The 22,369-nt window shown below is 41.6% G+C and overlaps 1 protein-coding gene across 3 annotated transcripts in view; it reads left to right on the forward strand.

Moving 5' to 3' along the window:
- The window catches only part of ADCY8 (adenylate cyclase 8), a 225,287-nt gene that overhangs the window by 144,167 nt on the left and 58,751 nt on the right, over positions 1-22,369 (forward strand). For all 3 annotated transcript variants that reach the window (XM_061438577.1, XM_061438578.1, XM_061438580.1), the window contains one exon: positions 10,327-10,427. In XM_061438577.1, the coding sequence (XP_061294561.1) occupies positions 10,327-10,427 (101 nt within the window). The remainder of the gene's footprint in view (positions 1-10,326; positions 10,428-22,369) is intronic.

Below are 22,369 nucleotides of genomic sequence, written 5' to 3' on the forward strand. Positions count from 1 at the left end.
TGGTTCAAATCCCACTTTGAAAATAGATGTAGGTGCAATGGAAACTTGATTAACTTACAGATCATTATTGGATAATAACAAGTTGATAGATAGACACCCCTGTGCACATGCAAAAGCTTCATTTATTTCACAAGTTTTTGAGTGAGTAAAAGTTGCTCAGTCATGTCCGACTCTTTGCAACCCCATGGGCTGTAGCCCACCAGGCTCCTTTGTCCATGGGGATTCTCTAGGCAAGAATACTGGAGTGGGTTGCTGTTTCCTTCTCCAGGGAATCTTCCCAATCCAGGATCAAACCCAGGTCTCCCACATTGCATGCAGACTTTTTACCATCTGAGCTACCAGGGAAGCTCACAAGTCTTTGTTAAAAGACAGAGGAAAGAACATAAGCTTGTTTACTGAGTAGACGTGACTTGAACCCAATTCCTGCTAGATACTGGCTAGGTGATGGAGGAAAAGGTGTTTGATCTCAGTGAGATGATGGTGATCATACCACCTCCCCTTCACTGGAATGTTGTAAAAATCAGATGATGTAATACACATATAATAGATGTCTGAGTAAATGCAATAGTTATTTTTTCTCTTTCCTTCTGATGAATTCTATGCCAATCCAATTCTGGGTGAGGCTGCATCCTCACTTTAAATAAATCTTACACTTCTACAGCTTCTTTAGAGAAACTACTTCATTAAAAACAGTGGTGTAAGGAGCAATCTTAATGTGTCTTATATCTTAGGGTACTAGGGTCACGACTTTCATAAATTCATAACCTTGTAAGGTATATATACTAATCGAGTACACACCCGAAGCCCATAGATAGTGCTTGCTATGAACTAAGTTCTGTGCTGAATATTTCAAACCATTCATTTAATGTTACTTTTATTATGTTCAGTAACCACATAAAAACAAGGATTTGTCACACAAAGAAACCTTTATATAATCCTTTGCCTGAGTACAATTGGTTCTTATATCTGTTCAGAATTTCACTCAGTTTTCTCTATCCTTTATAAAGAAAATCAAAGCTAACTGAAGGCTTAAGAGATTTCAGGAAAAGTGTGTCACAAACTTTGAAATATTTCTTCTTTCTATAAACTATTGGAGTTATAATGAGTGATCTAAAATAAGGAGGAGTTTCAGCAAAGCGGAGGAGGCTAGGTAAATGAATGAAAAATCTATTAAGATGTTGGATTCTGGGATTAAGTAATGAGAAAAAAAATGCTTTTGTCTATTTTGGGAAATGTTCAGAATGTGTTGAAGCGCACTATTTCTTATGTAGATGCAGAGGGGAGATACATTTAACACTGAACCAAGTGGTCTCTGGTTTTTGAAGGAATTATTCCTTTGTAGCCTCAGGTTATTCTTGAGTTTTATTGCTCTAATAAGATTCAGAATAATAAAAATATTTAGACCACCTTTTTCAGGTAAGAGGGACAGGTTTTGAAGAGTCTTGGGAGGGAAATCATTCCTATTCAAACAATTGCTAAGGGAGAATCCTTTACCTTCTTGACATTATCTTGTAAAATTACTGCTATTTCTACGCCCTCTAGGAGGTCAAATGAGATCGAGGGCTGTGTCACTTGTCTTTTTCATCAGATCAATTAGTTAGCTCCCGTGCCACATTTTCAGAGTCAGGAGTACCAATTTCATCTGTAATAATCTAGTGTAGAATGATACAATTATGATGATTTCAGCCTAAAGGTCACCATCTCAGTCTTTAAAAGTAATCTGTTGTTTTATGTGTGGGTATAAGCATCATCTAAAACTACGGGCTTCTGGGCAAAAAGTCAAGAAGCAGTTATCATTCTCATCCCCTCACCATGTCTTGGGCGACTGGGTCCTCAAGAAAGGAAGAGTCTTTCCTCCCCAAAATGGGAGATTTGGAGAAGGGTGAGCTGGGAGAATGGTGGGTTGTAAACTTTGTAAAAGTTTGACTTGGAATTCTCATATGGCAATCTATCTCCCTCCCCAGGAAGACCATAATACATTGTGTGCTTAGCCGCTCAGTCATGTCTGACTCTTTGTGATGCCATGGACTATACAGTTCATGGAATTCTCCAGTCAAGAATACTGGAGGGGGTAGCCATTCCCTTCTCCAGGGGATCTTCCCAACCCAGGGATCAAACCCAGATATTCCCAACCCAGGGATCAAACCCAGGTCTCTGCATTGGAGGTGGATTCTTTACCAGATGAGCCACCAAGGAAGACCATAATACATGGTCATTGTCAAGATAGATTCACAATACTATGTTATCATTAAGGATCTTTTGTCATTCCTGGGGTGGGATCCTCTCTGTCTCACACTTTTGAAGCTGTCCATCTTAAATACACATTAGCAAGATTCCTTGTGACTTTGTTAAAGATGAGGAGACCACCTGTGTTTGAAGGTCAAGTCTCTTCGGAAGAAGTATACCAGTGAGACATTCCTCAGATACACCTGTCCCTCATAGAAATGTTCCGGGTAATGATTTGGTTAGACACCAAGATACGAAATAGAGTCTATTTCAAAATATGAAAGGACTGAAAATTAGTTTCCTGGTTTTTACTATACGTATGTCTTCCACCCAAATGATCTAATTTAAGAGTGCTCTAGTCAGTGCCAGGTTTCACAACGCATGGACTCAACAATAGAATGGAGGTTACATTCTTTAGTTCGGTCGTACAAAATGAGTAGATTGTCTCAGTTGAGATTCTTAACATATTAATTTATATTAGTGAGAGATGTGCTAGAAAACTATCTTTCTTCAAATTAGATTTATCCAAAGATGGAATGGGCTGTCAACTGAGAGGCTGATTTCTTCATCACTGGAAATGTTCCAGTAGGAGTTAATGGCTCATTTCTGAGGTTTTGCCAAGTGAAATCAGCATTCATCAAAGTTAGATCAAGGTGACAAATAAAATCCCCACTCCACCTATAAAATTTTTTAATCCAAATAAATACATGAAAAAGAAAAAAAAGACAAAACTCACTGTATTTTGGACAGTTAACTAGATTATTGCTTTGGTTTGAAGTGTCCTCTACATCTTGTAGAGAGGTAAGAATTTAGTAAGTACCTTTTGGCTCATAGTCAAAATTGCTCCTTGGAATAAAAGCTATGACAAACCTCAATGGCACATTAAAAGCAGAGACATCACTTTTCAGATGTGAAAGTGGTTTGTATATTCAAAGCTATGGTTTTTCCAATAGTCATGTACAGATGAGAGAGTTGGGCCATAAAGAAGGCTGAATGCCAAAGAATTGATGCTTCTGAACTGTGGTGCTGGAGAAGACTCTTGAGAGTCCCTTCAACAGCAAAGAGATCAAACCAGTCAGTCCTAAAGAAAATCAACTCTGAGTATTCACTGGAAGGATTGATGCTGAATCTGAAGCTCCAATACTTTGGTCACCTGATACAGAGAGTCAATTCATTGGAAAAGACTCTAATTCTGGGCAAGATTTGGGGCAGGAGGAAAAGGAGAAGGGGACAACAGAGAATGAGATGGTTGGATGGTGTCACCAACTCAGTGGATATGAGTTTGAGCAAATTCCAGGAGATAGTGGAGGAAGGGAAGTAGACACCAGGGAAGCCTGGTGTCCTGCAGTCCATGGGGTCGCAAAGAGTCAAACAAAACTTAGCAACTGAACAGCAACAAATTAGAGAATCTAGGAGAGTGGGGTGATTTCCCTCTAACCCACCTAGGATGATTTTCCAGGCCTGTCTCAGGCAAAGAAACATAAAAAACTAGAAACTCTGTCCATCACCTCGGCAAGCTAACTTCCCTAATCACATCTCTGTAGATGAAGAATATAGAAAGGGCTTTTCCTTGTGTGATCACACTTCAGTTCCAAGCTTCCTTATGAAAGATCTAGGAAGTCATAGGTCCTGATGGCTCTGAGTTCATTTATGAATATGTCTTTCAAGAGAATGCAGGGCCAGCATCCACAGACAATGAACAAAATGGAACACAAATTTTTCCTGCTCTACTTCCTTGGAAGGGAACCCAAGTTCCAACCTAATCAAATCAAGTAGGAAATTTTCATTTTTAAAACAATTTTTAAAATTATTTGAAGGTGGTGGTCCCTCTTATTCTGTGGCATTTAATAAAATCCACTGTATCTTTTATTTTCTCCCCTGTTATTCATTCACCCATTTAGGCCTTAGGAAAAGGGTTCTTTATTTGGCTTTGTGATGAGAATCCATAAATCAATCATGAAAATGCAGCAGTGCCAGTGTATTAGACTGATTCATGAAGTGTTTTAAGGTCCATTTTTTGCCCAGATTATGCTTCACTTTCATTCTAATAAAGATTTCAGTTCAGTTCAGTTCAGTCACTCAGTCGTGTCCAACTCTTTGCGACCCCGTGAATCGCAGCATGCCAGGCCTCCCTGCCCATCACCATCTCCCAGAGTTCACTCAAACTCACGGCCATCGAGTTGGTGATGCCATCTCATCCTCTGTCGTCCCCTTCTCCTCCTGCCCCCAATCCCTCCCAGCATCAGAGTCTTTTCCAATGAGTCAACTCTTCGCATGAGGTGGCCAAAGTACTGGAGTTTCAACTTCAGCATCATTCCTTCCAAAGAACACCCAGGGCTGATCTCCTCTAGAATGGACTGATTGGATCTCCTTTACATAGACTCAAATTTTTAATACATTTTCTTTCTTTGTATTGTAAACCACATCACTGAAATATGATCGTTCACCTTGTGAAGATGATTTTATCTTAAAAACAGCAAAGTCTCAGCAGATAAATGTTAGGTAGTTAGAATAGGAAAAGGGAACCCAGGAAAGGTGACTAAAGGACAAGGAAGGGAAAAGCCCCCAAAAATAAAACAAAGGATGGTCTGAGGACTGGAGTGAGGACCTTATGTAGAACAAACAGCATTCCTGGCTAGCCCAATTCACATACGGCAGGCCTGGGGAGAGAAAAAACATATAATAAGAGAAGCCAAAGGACCGAGGGTCTCTCTCTCGCTCTCTCTCCCTCTCTTGGTCTCTCTCGGTCTTTCTGCCTCTCTCTGCCTCTCTCACTCTCTCTCTCTTCTCTTCATGTCTTTTGGGTCATCATGCCCTCACACCTCAAGGATGTATTTTTCTTTATTTTCTAAATAAAACTGAGCTGTAACACGGAGCTGTAACACTGATCTGTCCGAGAGCTGTGACATAGTCTGTCTGAGGGCTGTAATGCTGGTCCATCGCCTCAAATTTTTGTTGTGACGAAACAGAACCGAGGAAATTGCACACTCCCTTGACATAATATGGGATTCCCTGGTGGCTCAGACGGTAAAGTGTCTGCCCACAATGTGGGAGACCTGGATTCAGTCCCTGGGTCGGGGAGATCCCCTAGAGAAGGAAATGACAACCCACTTCAGTACTCTTACCTAGAAAATTCCATGGAAGGAGGAGCCTGGTGGGCTACAGTCCATGGGGTTGCAAAGAATCTGACACAACCAAGTGACTTCACTTTCTTTATTTAGACCTTGAACTTTGGGGTTAAACAGTCTGGATTCCCTCTTTACAATCTGTGAGGTCCTGCTTGTGTTACTCAATAATTTTCAGTTTCATTATCTGCAAAATGGGGATATGATAAATACAATCTTCTTAAAAGATAATTAAATGAGATCATCCACAATAAGCACTTAGCATATTGCCTACTTATTATTATTCAATTTGTTATCCTAGATTTTGGCCCTTTTCTGAACTGACCCTTTCCTGAATCAACCAAATCCCTGCACATTGGAAAATAATAGTACAGTTGTCCCTTTCTACTGCAGAGCATTGGTTTCAGGACCATAGATACCAAGATCATACAACGATGTAATATTTGCACATAATCTACACACATCCTCTCATAGACTTCAAATCATCTCTAATTTACTTAAAATTCAAATGCTATGTTAATAGTTGCAGATACAGTTGTAAATACTATGTAAATAATCACCAGTGAGTAGCAAATTCAAGTTTTGCTTTGGGGAACTTTCTGGAGTTTTTTTTTTTTTTCCACAAGTATTTTTGATTTGTGGTTGGTTGAATCTGCTGGTGTGGAACACCTGGATATTAAGGGGTACCTATAATCAAAATTCTAAGCTCTCAAAGGAAGCATTTGTAATTTGTTCCAAGTATTATGGCCTTTTTAATGGGTATTAGTCCCATCCACAGTTAGCTCAGTTACTGTCTTCAGGACATTTCCCGTCCAAAGACAGTGGTGTAGTGGAGCAAAAACTCCAGTAGGAGCCAGGATATGGCTTGTTGTCAGAACTTTGCCACCAACCACCTGATTGACTTTGACTAGTTCTTTCCCACGTCTGATTCTCAAGTTCTTCATTTTTAACATATGCAATGGCCAAGTCCTCTTATAGATTAAGGACTCAGTGAATTATAGGACACCTTTTCCAAAGGTCCCCAGAGAAGGGAGAATTCTATCCCTTTGGCGAAAGATCTTATAGGAGGCAAAGGAAGGCATAAAGACAAAAGTCTTTTTCTAAGACAAAAGATCACATAGGAGATTGTAATTCCCCTTAGAAGAATCCTTTCTAACATGATGGACCCATCAGTCAGCAACATTTTGGGGCACTCTTCTGAGTACAAGGTACAATTTTGTACAGAAAAATGGACAACAGCATTCTAGAAAGCAACACTTGGAAAATGTAACAAATGCATTAAGTCCCTTATATAGGAGCATTTGTGTTGAGAACTTTCAAAGATGCAAATGTGTGTTCTTCAGTGTCAGGTGGGAGTGAACTTGCAGCTTGCCCTCTGTCTCCTACTCCTGATGACCTTTCAGCTCCACCATGTCCCACCTCCTCTCTGTCCTCCAGTCAGTAACTCTTCTTGTCTGTTCACTCGATGCCAGCCCCTGTATGCCAGCTGTTGCACTTTTCAAGGTACTGAAGATTGAAAATTCTTTATTTTCTGTGTGTGTGTTTTTTACATGCTATTTTTGTGAAAAGTACTAAGCTTATTACAGTATAACACTATATAGCCAACCATGTTAGTTACCTAGGTTAACTTTGTTGGACTTATGAACAAACTGGACTTAGGCGCTCTTGGAAAGGAACTCATTTGTATATAGGGGACTTACTGTATAGCAATAAAATATGTATAATTCATTGATTATAGTAAATAATTATATAAGGTTACCATGTGCTACATGCATGACTCTAAGCACTTTACATATATCAACTCATTTCATCCTCCCGGCAACCCACACAAGATAGCTTTTATTATTGTCCCCTTTTTCTGGGTGAGGAAACTGTGATGTGCAAAACTTGGTAAATTTGTCCAAGGTTACGTTGCTTATAAGTGGTGAAGCTGGGATTCAAATCCTGGTGGTCTAGCTCTAAATTACGCCATGCTCACCACTAAGACATAAAAGAGTAAGTGGGGCCAAGTGAGGACAGAGAGGAGGCAAGATAAAGAGTCTAACTATGGCAGGAAGGAGAATACGTGTAACTTAATATAGCTGTGAACCAGAGCGTTCAGATCTTCACAAGTCAAGAGGAAGTGAAATGAATCACCAGTCTCAGCACCCTCTCATTCTAAGCCAATTAAGGATGTTCTTTCCACAGTTCTGTCTCCTTTGCATTTCCAAAGTAACAATGCACTCCATTATGAAACCAATATTTTATATTTAATTGGTATCATCTTCACAGATCTTATAAGTTTCTTCCTTTCTGTGACCTGTCCTAAGCACTGGAGTTCAAACATGAAAAGATAGAAGTTATTATTAAATTCTAGCATAACAAAATACAGTAAAATGGAACAGCTTTGCAAAACCTATGAATTATATTCATTCTCCCATTTGACAGATAAGAAAACTGAGGTTAAAGGGAATTGGCTTTGTTCACTGTGAAACACTGACAGAGTGGAGGATCTGGGGGCCAAGTAAGTCCTCCTACTTCATCACCAACCAACTTGCCATCAGAAGAAAATAAGCTTGCTCAAACTCATGTTCACTGAGTCAGTGATGCCATCCAACTATCTCATCCTCTGCTGACCCCTTCTCCTCCTGCCCCCGATCTTCCCAGAATCAGGGTCTTTTTCAGTGAGTCGGCTCTTCACATCAGGTGGCCAAAGTATTGGAGCTCCAGCTTCCTGCATCAGTCCTTCCAATGAATATTCAAGGGTTTGTTTCCTTTAGGATTGACTGGTTTGATTTCCTTGAGGTCCAGGGAGCTCTCAGGAGTCTTCTTTAGCACCAGATTCAAAGCATCAATTCTTCGGCACTCAACCTTCTTTATGGCCCAGCTCTCTCAACTGTACATGACTATCAGAAAAACCATAGTTTTGACTATATGGACCTTTGTCAGCAAAGTGATGTCTCTGCTTTTTAATATGCTGTCTAGGTTTGCCATAGCTTTTCTTCCAAGGAGCAAGAGTCTTTTAATTTAATGGCTGCAGTCATTCTCCACAGTGATTTTGGAGCCCAAGAAAATAAATTTTTGTCACTGTTTCCATTTTTTCCCATCTATTTGCCATGAAGTGATGGGACTGGATGCCATGATCTTAGTTTTTTGAATGTTGAGTTTTAAGCCAGCTTTTTTGCTCATCTCTTTCACCTTCACCAAGAGGCTCTTTAGTTCCTCTTTGCTTTCTGCCATTATGGGGGATTATATACAAGAAAAATTATTATTGTTATTTTTTAAATCTCATTATCAAGTCTATATAACCAAGTTGGTTTGAAATCAGTCAACAAAGAATAATTAGATCTTGTGCAACTGGTCATTAGAAAGAATTCAGACATTTATTGTTCTTTGAATTAACTGCTTTGTGGCTAACTCTTATTTTCAAGTTGGTATGTGTGGGTCTCTCTGATGGTGCCCTGTTCTTAGGCACTGCTCTAGAAAACTGTCAGTAACACGAGTTTTCTATCATTTTATCAAGAGTGGAGATTCCACATGATTTTTCAGGGACATGTTCACCTCGAGGTATGGAGCAGGTTGTCAGCAAACAGGCAGAGGACTCAGCACCAGTGAGTAGAAAAAACATTGCCCTCTGACAGCGATGAATGTGCAGTTTCTGAGCTGCATTGGTGCCTGCACCATGCAGTTCACTAACTGCAGGTCATTCCCACTCTCCAAATCACAGCTATGACAGCGAGCAGCGAGTTCAGTCTAAAACCTAGACCACACCAAGGAGTAGGCAAGAGAATAAAAATCATGTTACCAGGGACTGGACTCCCATACCAACAGTAAGTTTGACTAATTTTATGATTTCATTGACCCAAGTAAGTCTTCTCTTAGTATTAGGGACATAGAGCATGAGAACTCTTCCAGAAAAGAAGTTTTATGAAGGAAGTTCTCATGCTTCCTTCATAAAATCATGGTGAAATTCAAATTGAGGATCAAAGACATTGCAAAGTCAGACTTAGCTTTCTGTTCCCACCCCTCAAAATGTTATGCGCTATGTGATCTGTGGTGAGTTACTAGACCTCTCTGGCATTAAGACAAAAAGAGGGACTTGGTTGTAGGCTAACTTTAAGAACTTTTTCAGTTTTAAAAATCCTTTCTTCCTTCTGAAGGAATTGGATTATTCCTCAGTTTAGTGACTCAAAGTTCAGGAAACTAGGCAGGACTAAGACAAGTATATATACGTTCAGTGCTGACCTTCCGGAAGCTTTTAAGGGTGGACAATGAAATTACTGACTACTCTGGATAATCAAAATAAAGTTAGCACCATTCCCCAGGGCCACCTCGAGCAGACAACAGAAGGGCAATCAAGCATATTGGTCCATCAGTCTTGGTTTCTCTTGTACAAAATGAAAGGACTGCCCTTGCTGGAGATTTTCTTGGTCTTTTCTATTCTAAGACTCCATGAATTTATTTTTCAATAGTTTTCATGAAAAAGGGAGGCAGAAGGACTCTATGGTCAAAAATTTCCTTGTGTCCCCAAGAGCAAGATCCTTGAATGACTTAACGTTTACTCATGAAGAAAGTCCATGTGAATTTGATTTGCTACATATATGGATGTGTGCTCTGCTGTTTTGTTCAGATGATGTGAGTTCAGAGGAAGGAGGAGAACTGATTTATAAGCTCATGCAAAGTCCCTCTCCCATTCCCTTTTGCTATAAAGGAAATCGCTCCCTTTTGCTATAAAGGAGATCATATTCACCCCTGGGCTCTCGCTGGAAGGCTGGTGGGAGGGATGGAGGTAATGCCCGCAAAGATTTATTAACATATGGATGCCTCTTAATGTCAAATAAATATACATATATATATATATATATATATATATTGAAATGCCTTATCTTTTCTTGATGTTTCCCCCTGACTCCAAACACTGGTAAAAGCTTAACTCTTCCAAGAGCCCAACTCTGCTGCAATGTAATTCATTCTCCCCTTTCTTTTTTAATTACAGTATTCTCAAATGAGGGATGAAGTATTCAAATCAAACTTGGTCTGTGCGTTTATCGTTCTTCTATTTATCACGGCAATACAAAGCTTGCTTCCTTCTTCAAGGTAAATATGAAAGGACTAAGTTATCAGATGCAATGTCTCTGAGAGCTGACGGGCCCTCACCTGGAGCCAGCCACTGACCTTTTCAAGGGATCGGAATTTGAAATAACAGAATCTCGGATTCATAGCCAAACATTTGATGACAGCAGGGTCTGTTTTGGTTGTCTCACTCTGCATAATAACCTCATTACTCTCCCAAGGCAAGAGCTTTTTCCCAATCTCAAAAAAAACAACAACAAAAATCAACATAGGGTACCCTCTTATTTGACATGGCACCCATGAATGCAGAAAGTAAGTATAAATCCCTCCATCACCATTAACGGGTCCCTTTGTTAATTGCATCTTTATTGTTTATAGATAGAATATCCTAGCTTTCAGGGTCAGCTAAATTGGCAGTTTCATAATACTACAATCAAATATATGTGGCCATTCCCTGATCCAAATTCTTTACATATACCAACACATTTAATTCTCATAACAACTCTATGGGGTAGGTACTATTATTATCCCCACTTAAAAAGGAGAAAACTGAGGCTCAGAGTAGTGAATAGAGTTGCCTAACGTCTCACAGGTAAAAAATGTTACATCCTAGATTCAAACCAAATTCCACAGCCTGGAGTCTTAACACTATTAGACACAGACTTGCATCATACAGGTTATAGGTGCAAGAGCCGGCATTAGAAGCTAGTTCTAGAGTCATCCAATGGCCATGTTTTTTTGCTATCTCCTGTACTGGAAGGTAACACTTGCCTCTTTTTTCAGATAAATTCGCTTCCCCCTAAACTTGCCAGGAATTTCCCCATGTCGCATGGTTAAAAATAACATCAACAAATATTAGTTAAACGTCTAATACAGGCAATGCAACTCGCTGGCCCCTCAAGATGGTATCATTTTGCAGGAGGAACTCTGCATCTTCTAAGATGTAATTTAGTGAGAAAGAGAGACATTAATAATGGCTTCCAGTTACTGAGCATCTATTATGTGCTAAATCCTTTACACAGATTATCTCAATAAAGGCTCAAAAATAACCAATTAGTGAGGCAGCATTCTAATCCCCATCCATATAGTGACGGAGCTGGATTTGAACAGAGACAGTCTGTGCTTTTAATACTTAACTGCTTTGCGCAAAATCAGTGATTCATCCTGCCTAGGTGGTTTAAATAAAGTTGGCAGAAGGGTTGATGTTTTGAGCTGAGCAGGATGAAGGAAAAAGAGTGGAAGGGTGTTCCCAGTTTAGAAAACAGCGCAGGAAAAAGGCTAGGGATGTGAACGGCCTCGTGTCTGTAGCACAGTAAGTGGAAGACTCTAGAGTAAAACATTTGTACAAGGATTTGGTGGGCGCCATGGCTAAATGAGGAGGTAACCAGCAGGAGTTCAATGTCAACATGCTATGTTAAGGAATTTTATAATTGAATCTGGGAGCAAGAAAGAGACCCTGTGAAGGTTTTTGAGAAAGGGTGTAGCATGACTCTGTGACAGAAAGATGTTCGACTCAAGGGCATGGCAATGCTTGACCTTTTCCTGATTAGCGGGGATATAAGGAAAAAGAGGGCTTGGGTGCAGGAGGAGAAGGGGACTATAGGAGATGAGATGGCTGGATGGCATCACCAACTCGACGGACACGAGTTTGGGTGAACTCCAGGAGTTTGTGATGGACAGGGAGGCCTGGTGTGCTGCGATTCATGGGGTCACAGAGTCGGACACGACTGAGTGACTGAACTGAACTGAAGGAGAAGGAATCAAACCAGTCAGTCCTCAAGGAAATAAACCCTGAATATTCATTGGAATGACTGATGCTGAAGCTGAATCATCTTTGACCACTTGATGTGAAGAGTCAACTCATTGGAAAAGACCCTGATGCTGGGAAAGATTGAAGGCAGAAGGAAAAGGGGGCAGTGGAGGATGAGATGGTTAGATGGCATCACTGACTCAATGGATATGAATTTGAGCAAATTCCAGGAGAGAGTAGAGGGCAGAGGAGCCTGGTGTGCTGCAGTCCTTGGGGTCACAAAAAGTCGGAGATGACTTAGCAATTGAACAACGACAAAAGAAAAAGGGGATTGTGGGAAAATGGTGGTACATCTCTGAAATTATATGTTTCTGAATTTCTCAGAATTCCCACATATCTGAGCAACTAGATAGCAAAACCAAAAACCTCAAGGACCATATTTGCAACAAACAGAATTAATGTGATAAACCCCAAAATTTCAAAATGGGAATGACAGTCTCCCAAGAGCCCCAAGACTGGTGTGGTATCAGTATCTGTGTGGAAGGAATTGGAAATAAACAGGCAGATATCTGTCAGATCCAGGAAGAGAAGAGTCCCAGTATTGCCAACAGATATCCATGGGAAAGTGCCATGGACCAAATTGCAAAAGCAATTGAAAGTGGGAAGGGGTTTGCCCAATCCAACATCAGGTGAGCATGAAGACTTACAGTTAAGGTTCAAAGAGCTACAACCATCAGACACTGTGAGCTCCTAAAACTGACCAACCAAATCTCCCTCCCAGGACAGGGCCCTGTGTGAATAGGATCAAAATTACTCACAGTGAGGGCTATAGTGAAGAAGAAAAGGGATGGTCCAATTAAAAATGGAAAAGGAATCTAGCCATCAAGTTTTGAATGCTATATGAAAACAGTTAAAGGAAGCTCTGTGGGGGCGTCCCCAGTGGCTCAGTGGTTAAGAATCCACCTTGCAATGCAAGGGACACAGGTTTGATCCCCAGTCCAGGAAGATTCCACATGCAATGGAGCAACTGAACCTGTGTGCCACAACTGCTGAGCCTTTACTCTAGAACCCACGAGCCACAACCACTGAGCCCGCATGTTGCAACTCCCAAAGCTCATGCACCTGAAGCCTGTGATCCTCTACGAGAGAAGCCACTGCAGTGAGAAGCCCATGCACCATGACGAACAATAGCCCCCGCTCCCTGCAACCAGAGGAAGACTGCGTGCAGCAACAAAGACCCAGCACGGCCAAAATAAAATAAATCTTTTTTTAAAGACAAGAAAACTCTACGGAGTTTAAAAAAAAAAAAACTACCCCAACCCATACTTCTTTATAAATTCTCTTTTTCTCTTGTAATAGCTTCGTATGGGATTGCCACCAATACATTTTGTTGCTAATTTTTGTGTAATTAGCAAAATTTGTGTAGAACAAAAATTAGCAACAAAATGTACTGGTGGCAATCTCATACAAAGCTATTATAAGAAAAAGAATTAAAAGTAGATTAGCACTTTGCTCTATAGCAGTAATTAACACAATGTTGTAAATCAGCTATATTTCAATAATAAAGTAAAAATAGATTGATTTCCTTATTGGCAATGACACTCCAAAAGACATGCTTACAATAGATACCAAAATTTTAACCTACCAGCTGAAACCCTTAATGTGATTCAAAGCAGCCTATAACAACCTAAATCGGAATTAGAAAAAACTTAGAAATTTGGGATGAGTGCTCAAAAAGAATATAAAAGAAAGGTACATTTAAGAAATGCAGATTTTAATATGAGGAAACATAAGCCACATAAATGCAGCACATAATGCCTTAAGATAAATAGAAGGTGGAAAGGAAGAATGTTTTTAAAATCAAGAAGGAGATTTAAAGGATTGGCAGAGCCCTATCCCCCACACTTTATCACCACATCAAGAATCCAGTATATTATTTGAGGACTATGACTGAAAGAACTGCGAGACCCAGGCTCTTTCTGATAAGTGGGCTTCTCCAGGCAAAAATACTGGACCGGGCTGCCATTCCCTTCCTCATGAGATCTTCCCAACCCAGGGATTAAGCCCGGTCTCCTGCGCTGCAGACGAATTCTTTACCGTCTGAGCCACCAGGGAAGCCCAGTGAATACTTAGGGGAGCTCAGTTCAAGAGAAGAGACAAACCCAAGGAAACAAGAAGAATCTGGAGCCACTGGTACCAACAGATACCGCACTCAACATGGCCCACCCCTTAGCCTGATTAATACATTAATGAATCCCCACAGTGAAGGTCTGTTCACCTCAGTTTCTATAACCTGAAACAATATGACCAGTTTTCAACAGAAAATTACAAGGCATACCAAAAGGGAAGCAGAGACAAAGCAATCATCAGAACCAGACTCAGGTAGGACAGTCTGTTGAAATAATCCGAAAGAGAACTTGAAATAAGTATTGCTACATACCAAGGGTTCAATTGGGAAAAGTAGACATGGTTCAAGAAACGATAGAAGTTCTAAGTAAAAGTCAAAAAGAAACACACTAGAGCTCAAAACCACCATAACAGAAATAATGAATGTCTTTGATGGGCTCATCAATAGATTCAACAAGGCCAAGGAAAAAATCAGTGAGCTTGAATATAGGTCAGTAGAAACTTCCCAAATTGCAAAGCAAACAGAAAAATGAAATGAAAAAAATAATAAAGATCAAAGCATCTAAGAACTTTGGGACAATTCCAAAAAGTATAACTTGTGCATAATCGGAATACCAGAAAGAGATGAAAGAAGATCTGAGCAGGAAAAATCTTTGAAGTAATAATGGCTGAAGATTTTCTTAACAACAGACATCACATCACAGAACCAGGAACCTTAGAGAACACTAGTCAGGATAAACAGAGTAAATAAATAACCAAATAAATAAGTAGCACATTTAAGTATGTCATATTCGAATTGCAGAAAACTGAAGACAAAGAAAAAATCTTCATAGAAGGCTGGAGTGGTGAGGATAGGGGAGTTACTACTTACCTACAGAGGAACAGGAAGAAATACACCATACTTCTTGTCTGAAACCACGCAAGCATGAAGAGAATGAAAAATGAAATACTTGAAGTGTTGAAAGAAAAAGTCACCCATCTAGAATTCTATATGCTTCAAAGGCGAAAGAGAACTGAAGATTTTATCGGACAAACAAAATGTGCATTTCTATATGACCTTCCCTGCAAGAAATATTTTTTAAAGCTTTTTTTAAAAACAAGAAAAAAGAAAAGGTTTTCAAACATAAGGAAAATGATGTAGGTCAGAAATTTGATCTACACAGAGAAAGGAAGAGCATCAGAAGAGAAATAAATGAAGTTGAAATTTTTTTCTTATTCTTAATTGATCTAAAAGATAACTGTTTAAAGTGACAACATTAACGATGTATTTAATGGTAATAAATATAGATGAGCGAAATGAATGACAGCAACACGATAAGGCATGTGAGGGAGGAACCGGGGATGCTTTAAGGCACCAGTGTTACGCACAAAGTGCTACAGCGTAATTTGAAGGTTGTTGCTGCTGGTGGTGTTTAGTCACCAAGTTGTGTCCGACTCTTTGTGACCCCCTGGACTGTAGCCCACGAGGCTTCTCTGTCCATGGGATTTCCCAGGCAAGAATACTGGAGTGGGTTGTCATTTCCTTCTCCAAGGAATCTTCCCAACCCAGGGGTCAAACCTGTGTCTCCTGAATTAGCAGGCAGATTCTTTACCACTGAGCCACCCGGGAAGTCCAATTTGAAGGTTCAGTTCAGTTCAGTTCATTTCAGTCACTCAGTCATGTCCGACTCTTTGTGACCCCATGAATCGCAGCACACCAGGCCTCCCTGTCCATCATAAACTCTAAAGCAAATACTAAAAAAAAAAAAAAAAAAAGATTTAACAAATAAAATTGATATACTAAGAAAGGAAACAAAGTGAAATCATATAAAATGCTCATTTAAAATAAGACAGCATGCAAAAGAAGAGAGGATATTATTTGGAGAGTAAGGAGGAAGAGCATTATTGCATAGATGAAGCCCAGGAGATGCTTTTAGGGTGGTGACACTATTCACTATGATACTGTAATGGTGTCTATATGACACTATGAACTGTCAAATCCCATAAACTTTACAGCCCAAAGAATGACCTTAATGTATAAAACTTTTTAAAAAAATTATTTAGGAATTCAGGGGCCCCCATGATGAAATAAGACTATGGTAAAAGATTATACCTGTATGAAAAGTGTGAAACAACCTTACTGAAGGGGTTGGGGAGAAAAGATGGGGTTTTCTTAAGTAGCGTTAGGGGGTTTCCTAAGCAGTTTTGGGGATTCATGGGCTCTAGAACTAAGCATAAAAAGAACTGTGCCATGACACTGTACTTTAGCTGATAAAGGTGTTTCTCATGGACGTGTGTGTGAACAGCTTGAGCCGCAGTTTATGGGCACTATAAGTTAATGGATTGAGGGAGTCAGGTTTCTCATTGTTGGTCCAGAAGAGGTTACAGACAAGGAGAAAAGGCTAGAATGATCCGTATGGTAAAGGCTTAGAGTAGGAGACATTAGCATGTGTTTGTTAAGCTCACTAGAGTATGTGCCTTTGGGGCATCCCACATGGCATTAGTGGTAAAAAATTCACCTGCCAATGCAGGAGACTCAAGAGACACATTCAATCAATGCCTGGGTTGGGAAGATGCCCTGGAGCAGGAAATGGCAACCCACTCCAGTATTCTTGCCTGGAAAATTCAATGGACAGAGGAGCCTGGTGGGCTACAGTCCACGGGGCTGCAGAGAGTTGGACCCTACTGAGCGACTGAGCATACACATATATATATATATAAACTTAGATATAGGATGTCTACATAAACACAGATATGTTTATAGACACAGATTAGAATGTGTGCTAAGTCACTTCAGTTGTGTCCAACTCTTTGACACCCCGTGGACTGTAGCCCACCAGACTCTGTCTGTGGAATTCTTCAGGACTGGATTGCCATTCCCAATGTCCTTGCTCTGTCAGCAGAGAATGTCCGGCAGCAATGATGCCTCAGCAATGATAGCACGTCAAGCCATAGGCACAGCCCTGATCCTGATTTCTAATATCGATATCCAATGCAAGGAACCAGAGCTCCTTGGAGAGCTGCTGATTCTAAGTCTGGAATAGCAAATATACAAGATGAGCCTGGAACATCATTTAGGGCCAGAAAATTAGGAAGTATTAAAACACACAGTGATGGAAATATATCAAAGGGACATAGGAAAAGCTCCCAAGAACCAGAGTTGGAACAACTTGAGCCAGAAAATAAATAAAGTAATATTGGGTTATTACCCAAAGATTGAGGACAGAAGGAGAAGAGGGCATCAGAGGATGAGATGATGATGGCATCACCGATGCCATAGACATGAACTTGGGCAAACTTCAGGAGATGGTGAGGGACAGAGAGACCTGGTGTGCTGCCATCCATGGGGTTGCAAAGAGTTGGACACAACTGGGTTGGCTGAACAACAACAATAACCCAAAATGTACAATAAATATCCATGGATTTCACACTGATATAAATAAATGGTTGCATGAATAAAGAAAAGATGAAGAACAAATAAATTTCCCATGGGGAAAAGTCCAAATAATTTATGTAGATACTGTGTCCTTGATGAGGTGCAATTTTACCCTCTACTCCTCAGATTGTGGCTACGTTGAAAGTGACTTTCTGCCAAGAAGGACAGTGTGGATGGAGGAAAAATAGGGGAGTATACCTCAGCCAGCCGATAATGGTTAAACTCAACAGGGATAAGCCATGTTGATGAGCTGTGATGAGTTGTTCAGATGCTAAGTTGTGTCCAACTCTTTGCAACCCCAAGGACTACAGCACACTAGGCTCGCCTGTCCTTTACTGACTCTTGGAGTCTACTCAAATTCATGTCCAGTGAGTCAGTGGTGCTTTCTAACCATCTCTTCCTCTGTTGCCCCCTTCTCCTTTGCCTTCAATCTTTCCCAGCATCAGGGTCTTTTCCAATGAATCGGCTCTTCGCATCAGGTGGCCAAATGAGAATACGCATAAACTCTGTGGTCTTCCCTCCCAAAACCCATCGTCTAATCATGAGGGAACATCAGACATACTGCAGTTGAAAGACATTCTATAAAATACCTGACCCATACTTCTCCCAACAGTCGAGGCCATTTAAAGCAAAGGAAGTATGAAAAACTTGCACAGCAAGAAGAGCTTAAGGAGACATGACAACCAAATAGAAGATGGTATCCTGGACTGGAGCTATAAGTGTGCGAAGTCCTAGAAAGAATATCCAACCCAGTAGGTATAAGCATAATTAGGGGCCAGATTGTGAACTTGAAGTAACACATCACAGTTGTTGTTTTTTAATTTCGGAGATATGTATGATGCTACAGCTGGGACAGGAAATATCCATGATAAGACTGAAACCTCTTGTCCTACTGCTGCTGCTGCTGCTGCTGCTGCTGCTGCTGCTAAGTCACTTCAGTCGTGTTCGACTCTGTGCGACCCCAGCGACGGCAGCCCACCAGGCTCCCCCGTCCCTGGGATTCTCCAGGCAAAAATACTGGAGTGGGTTGCCATTTCCTTCTCCAATGCATGAAAGTGAAAAGTGAAGGTGAAGTCGCTCAGTCGTGTCCGACTCTAGCGACCCCATGGACTGCAGCCCACCAGGCTCCTTTGTCCAGGGGATTTTCTAGGCAAAAGTATTGGAGTGGGGTGCCATTGCCTTCTCCATCTTGTCCTGCTAGAATGCAACAAAGTCATAGTGCTTGATGGTCACCTGCAAAGAACTCAGAAGCCACACTGAAGAAGATTCTACTGTCCCAAGATGGAATAATTAGAGCTGTGGTGTGGATAACTGTAAAAACAGTCAACCAAATACCAGCAAATATTTTAAACTTTATGAGTTTATAATGACATTTTTAAGGGTTGATAACCTTTGGTGGATGGTGGGGAATTGATTTGTAATACTTTGGCTTCCCTGGTGGCTCAGACGGTAAAGTGTCTGCCTACAATGTGGGAGACCTGGGTTGGATCCTTGGGTTGGGAAGATCCCCTGGAGAAGGAAATGGCACCCCACTCCAGTATTCTTGTCTAGAAAATCCCATGGACAGAGAAGCCTGGTTGGCTACAGTCCACGGGGTCGCAAAGAGTTGGACACGACTGAGCGACTTCTCTATCACTATCTATCTATGTGGTTTTCTGTATTTATGATTCATTTTGCAATTTAAAAAAAATGTTTTAAATGAGGGAGAGAGAGAGAAGGAAGGCCCATGTACCTCTTCCATGTGGGGGTGGGGTACCCTTGCCTATTGTGAGCTAGGTATGTTCTAGGTGCTGAGGTTACATCACTGAACAGAATATTAAAAAAAAAAAGAGAGAGAGAGAGAGACAAAACAACAGTAATCCAAAACACCCTTCCCTTCTGAGCCTTATCATCTAGTGGAAGGACATAAAGAAATATAAAGTATATGCATATGTCTAGATGTATATGCTATAAATGTAGCTATTTATATGCTGTGTATGTAGATATATATGTAGATACTACAGATGGTGACTGCAGCCATGAAATTAAAAGACGCTTACTCCTTGGAAGGAAAGTTATAACCAACCTAGATAGCATATTCAAAAGCAGAGACATTACTTTGCCAACAAAGGTTCGTCTAGTCAAGGCTATGGTTTTTCCTCTGGTCATGTATGGATGTGAGAGTTGGACTGTGAAGAAGGCTGAGTGCCGAAGAATTGACGCTTTTGAACTGTGGTGTTGGAGAAGACTCTTGAGAGTCCCTTGGACTGCAAGGAGATCCAGCCAGTCCATTCTGAAGGAGATCAGCCCTGGGATTTCTTTGGAAGGAATGATGCTAAAGCTGAAACTCCAGTACTTTGGCCACCTCACACGAAGAGTTGACTCATTGGAAAAGATTCTGATGCTGGGAGGGATTGGGAGCAAGAGGAGAAGGGGATGATAGAGGATGAGATGGCTGGATGGCATCACTGACTCGATGGACGTGAGTCTGAGTGAACTCCGGGAGCTGGTGATGGACAGGGAGGCCTGGCGTGCTGCGATTCATGGGGTCGCAAAGAGTCGGACACGACTGAGCGACTGATTTGATCTGATCTGATCTGACAGCCTATATATGTAAATCTGTATGTGCTATAGCAATGATATTATAGTGATAATAGTATCAGTAACCTCAGCTATGCAGATGACACCACCTTTATGGCAGAAAGTAAAGAAGAACTAAAGAGCCTCTTGATGAAACTGAAAGAGGAGAGTTGAAAAAGCTGGCTTAAAACTCAACATTCAAAAAATGAAGATTATGGCATCCGATCCCATTGCTTCATGGCAAATAGATGGGGAAACAATGGTAACAGTGACAGAGTTTATTTTCTTGGGCTCCAAAATCACTGCAGATGGTGACTGCAGCCATGAAATTTAAAGACACTTGCTCCTTTGCAGAAAAGCTATGACCAACCTAGACAGCATACTAAAAAGCAAAGACATTACTTTGCCAACAAAGGTCCATCTAGTCAAAGCTATGGTTTTCCAGTGGTCATGTATAGATGTGAGAGTTGGACTATAAAGAAAACTGAGCACTGAAGAATTGATGCTTTTGAACTGTGATGTTGGAGAAGACTCTTGAGAGTCCCTTGAATTGCAAGGAGATCCAACCAGTCCATCCTAAAGGAAATCAGTCCTGAATATTCAGTGGAAGGGCTGATGCTGAAACCAAAGCTGCAATACTTTGACCACTTGATGTGAAGAACTGACTCACTGGAAAAGACCCTGATGCTGGGAAAGATTGAGGGCAGGAGGAGAAGGGGACGACAGAGGATGAGATGGTTGGATGACATCACCGACTCGATGGACATGAGTTTGAGGAAGTTCTAGGAGTTGGTGATGGATAAGAAGGCCTGGCGTGCTGCAGTCCATGGGGTCGCAGAGTCGAACATGACTGAGCGACTGAACAGCAACAAAAACGGCAATGAATACATCAGGATGGGGTACCAGGGAATGCCATAGGAGAATGGGTCTCCTGACTACCCAAGAGCATGCAGGGTCTAGGGTCATGGGGAAAGGGCTGGTCTCAGGGTGGTGAGCTGTGTGTGTTTGTGGGGTCCGGTCAGGTGTACCCAAATTCCCTGGACTCGCCTCCTCACTCTCACCAGTGAGGATGTGGGTGTGGTCACAGCTGATGAGTGCTCCCTCCCGCCCTGGAGCACAGGGCGTTGACGTTCCCACAAACATCCTGGGAGCACTTACTGTGTGCCTGCCCATGCTGGATGCTGGAGATGCGGTCCCTGGCATCATACAGCTGGCAGTCTACCCGGGGGAAAGCCCATGAGGTGAACAACTGCAGCGGAGTGCAATGACTCATGATAGCGCGAAAGTGCGGTGAGGCGGGGGGATCAGGGCAGCTGTCCCAGAAGGGACGCTGACACCTGAGCCACCTCCTGAGGGTCTTTCCCCGGCCACGACAGAGGACTGAGACGAAGGCCGAGAGCAGCAGGGGGAGAGCTGGAAATCGGGTGTTCTGGAGGTGAGGGATGTGTAAGCCTTGCGGAGGAATTGTGACTGGTTGGCAGAGAAGACTTCATTTAAGCTTTCCTTTTAATTTTAGTTTTTTAAAATTTTTATTTATTTATTAATGGCTGTGCTGGGTCTTCGTTGCTGCACTCGGCCTTTCTCTAGTCGTGGCGAGAGGCGCTGCTCTCGGTTGTGGCGCAGGGACTTACTGCTGCGGCTTCTCTTGCTACCGCACGGGGCTCTAGATGTGTGGGCTCCAGTGGTGGTACCTGGGTTTAGTTGCCCTTTGGCATATGAGATCTTTCCAGACCAGGGGTCAAACCGGTGTCCTTGCATTGGAAGGCAGATTCTTAACTGCTGAACCACCAAGGAAGCCCCACGGAAGCATTTTAATCCAACAAGGGACGTGACTGGATTTCTGTTTAGAAGGGATGGATGATGAGGGGAGAGGACAAGGTCTGCGGTTGGGAAGACCATTTGGGAGGCAATGGCAAAACTCCAGGTGAGAAATAAGAGGGACCAGACAGTGACACAGAAGCGAGCCTGAGAGGATGAACTTGCTCCATATTTAGGACAGAGAGTTGACGGTTTCCAGGACTGACTGTGTGTAGGGGATGAGAGTGAAGGAGGAGCCCAGGCCGGACCTGAGGACCTGCTCCTGGGACAGGAGAAGGGGTCGCCACGCCCCCTCTT

Source organism: Bos javanicus, chromosome 14 (assembly GCF_032452875.1).
Source record: "Bos javanicus breed banteng chromosome 14, ARS-OSU_banteng_1.0, whole genome shotgun sequence".
Lineage (NCBI taxonomy): Eukaryota > Metazoa > Chordata > Mammalia > Artiodactyla > Bovidae > Bos > Bos javanicus.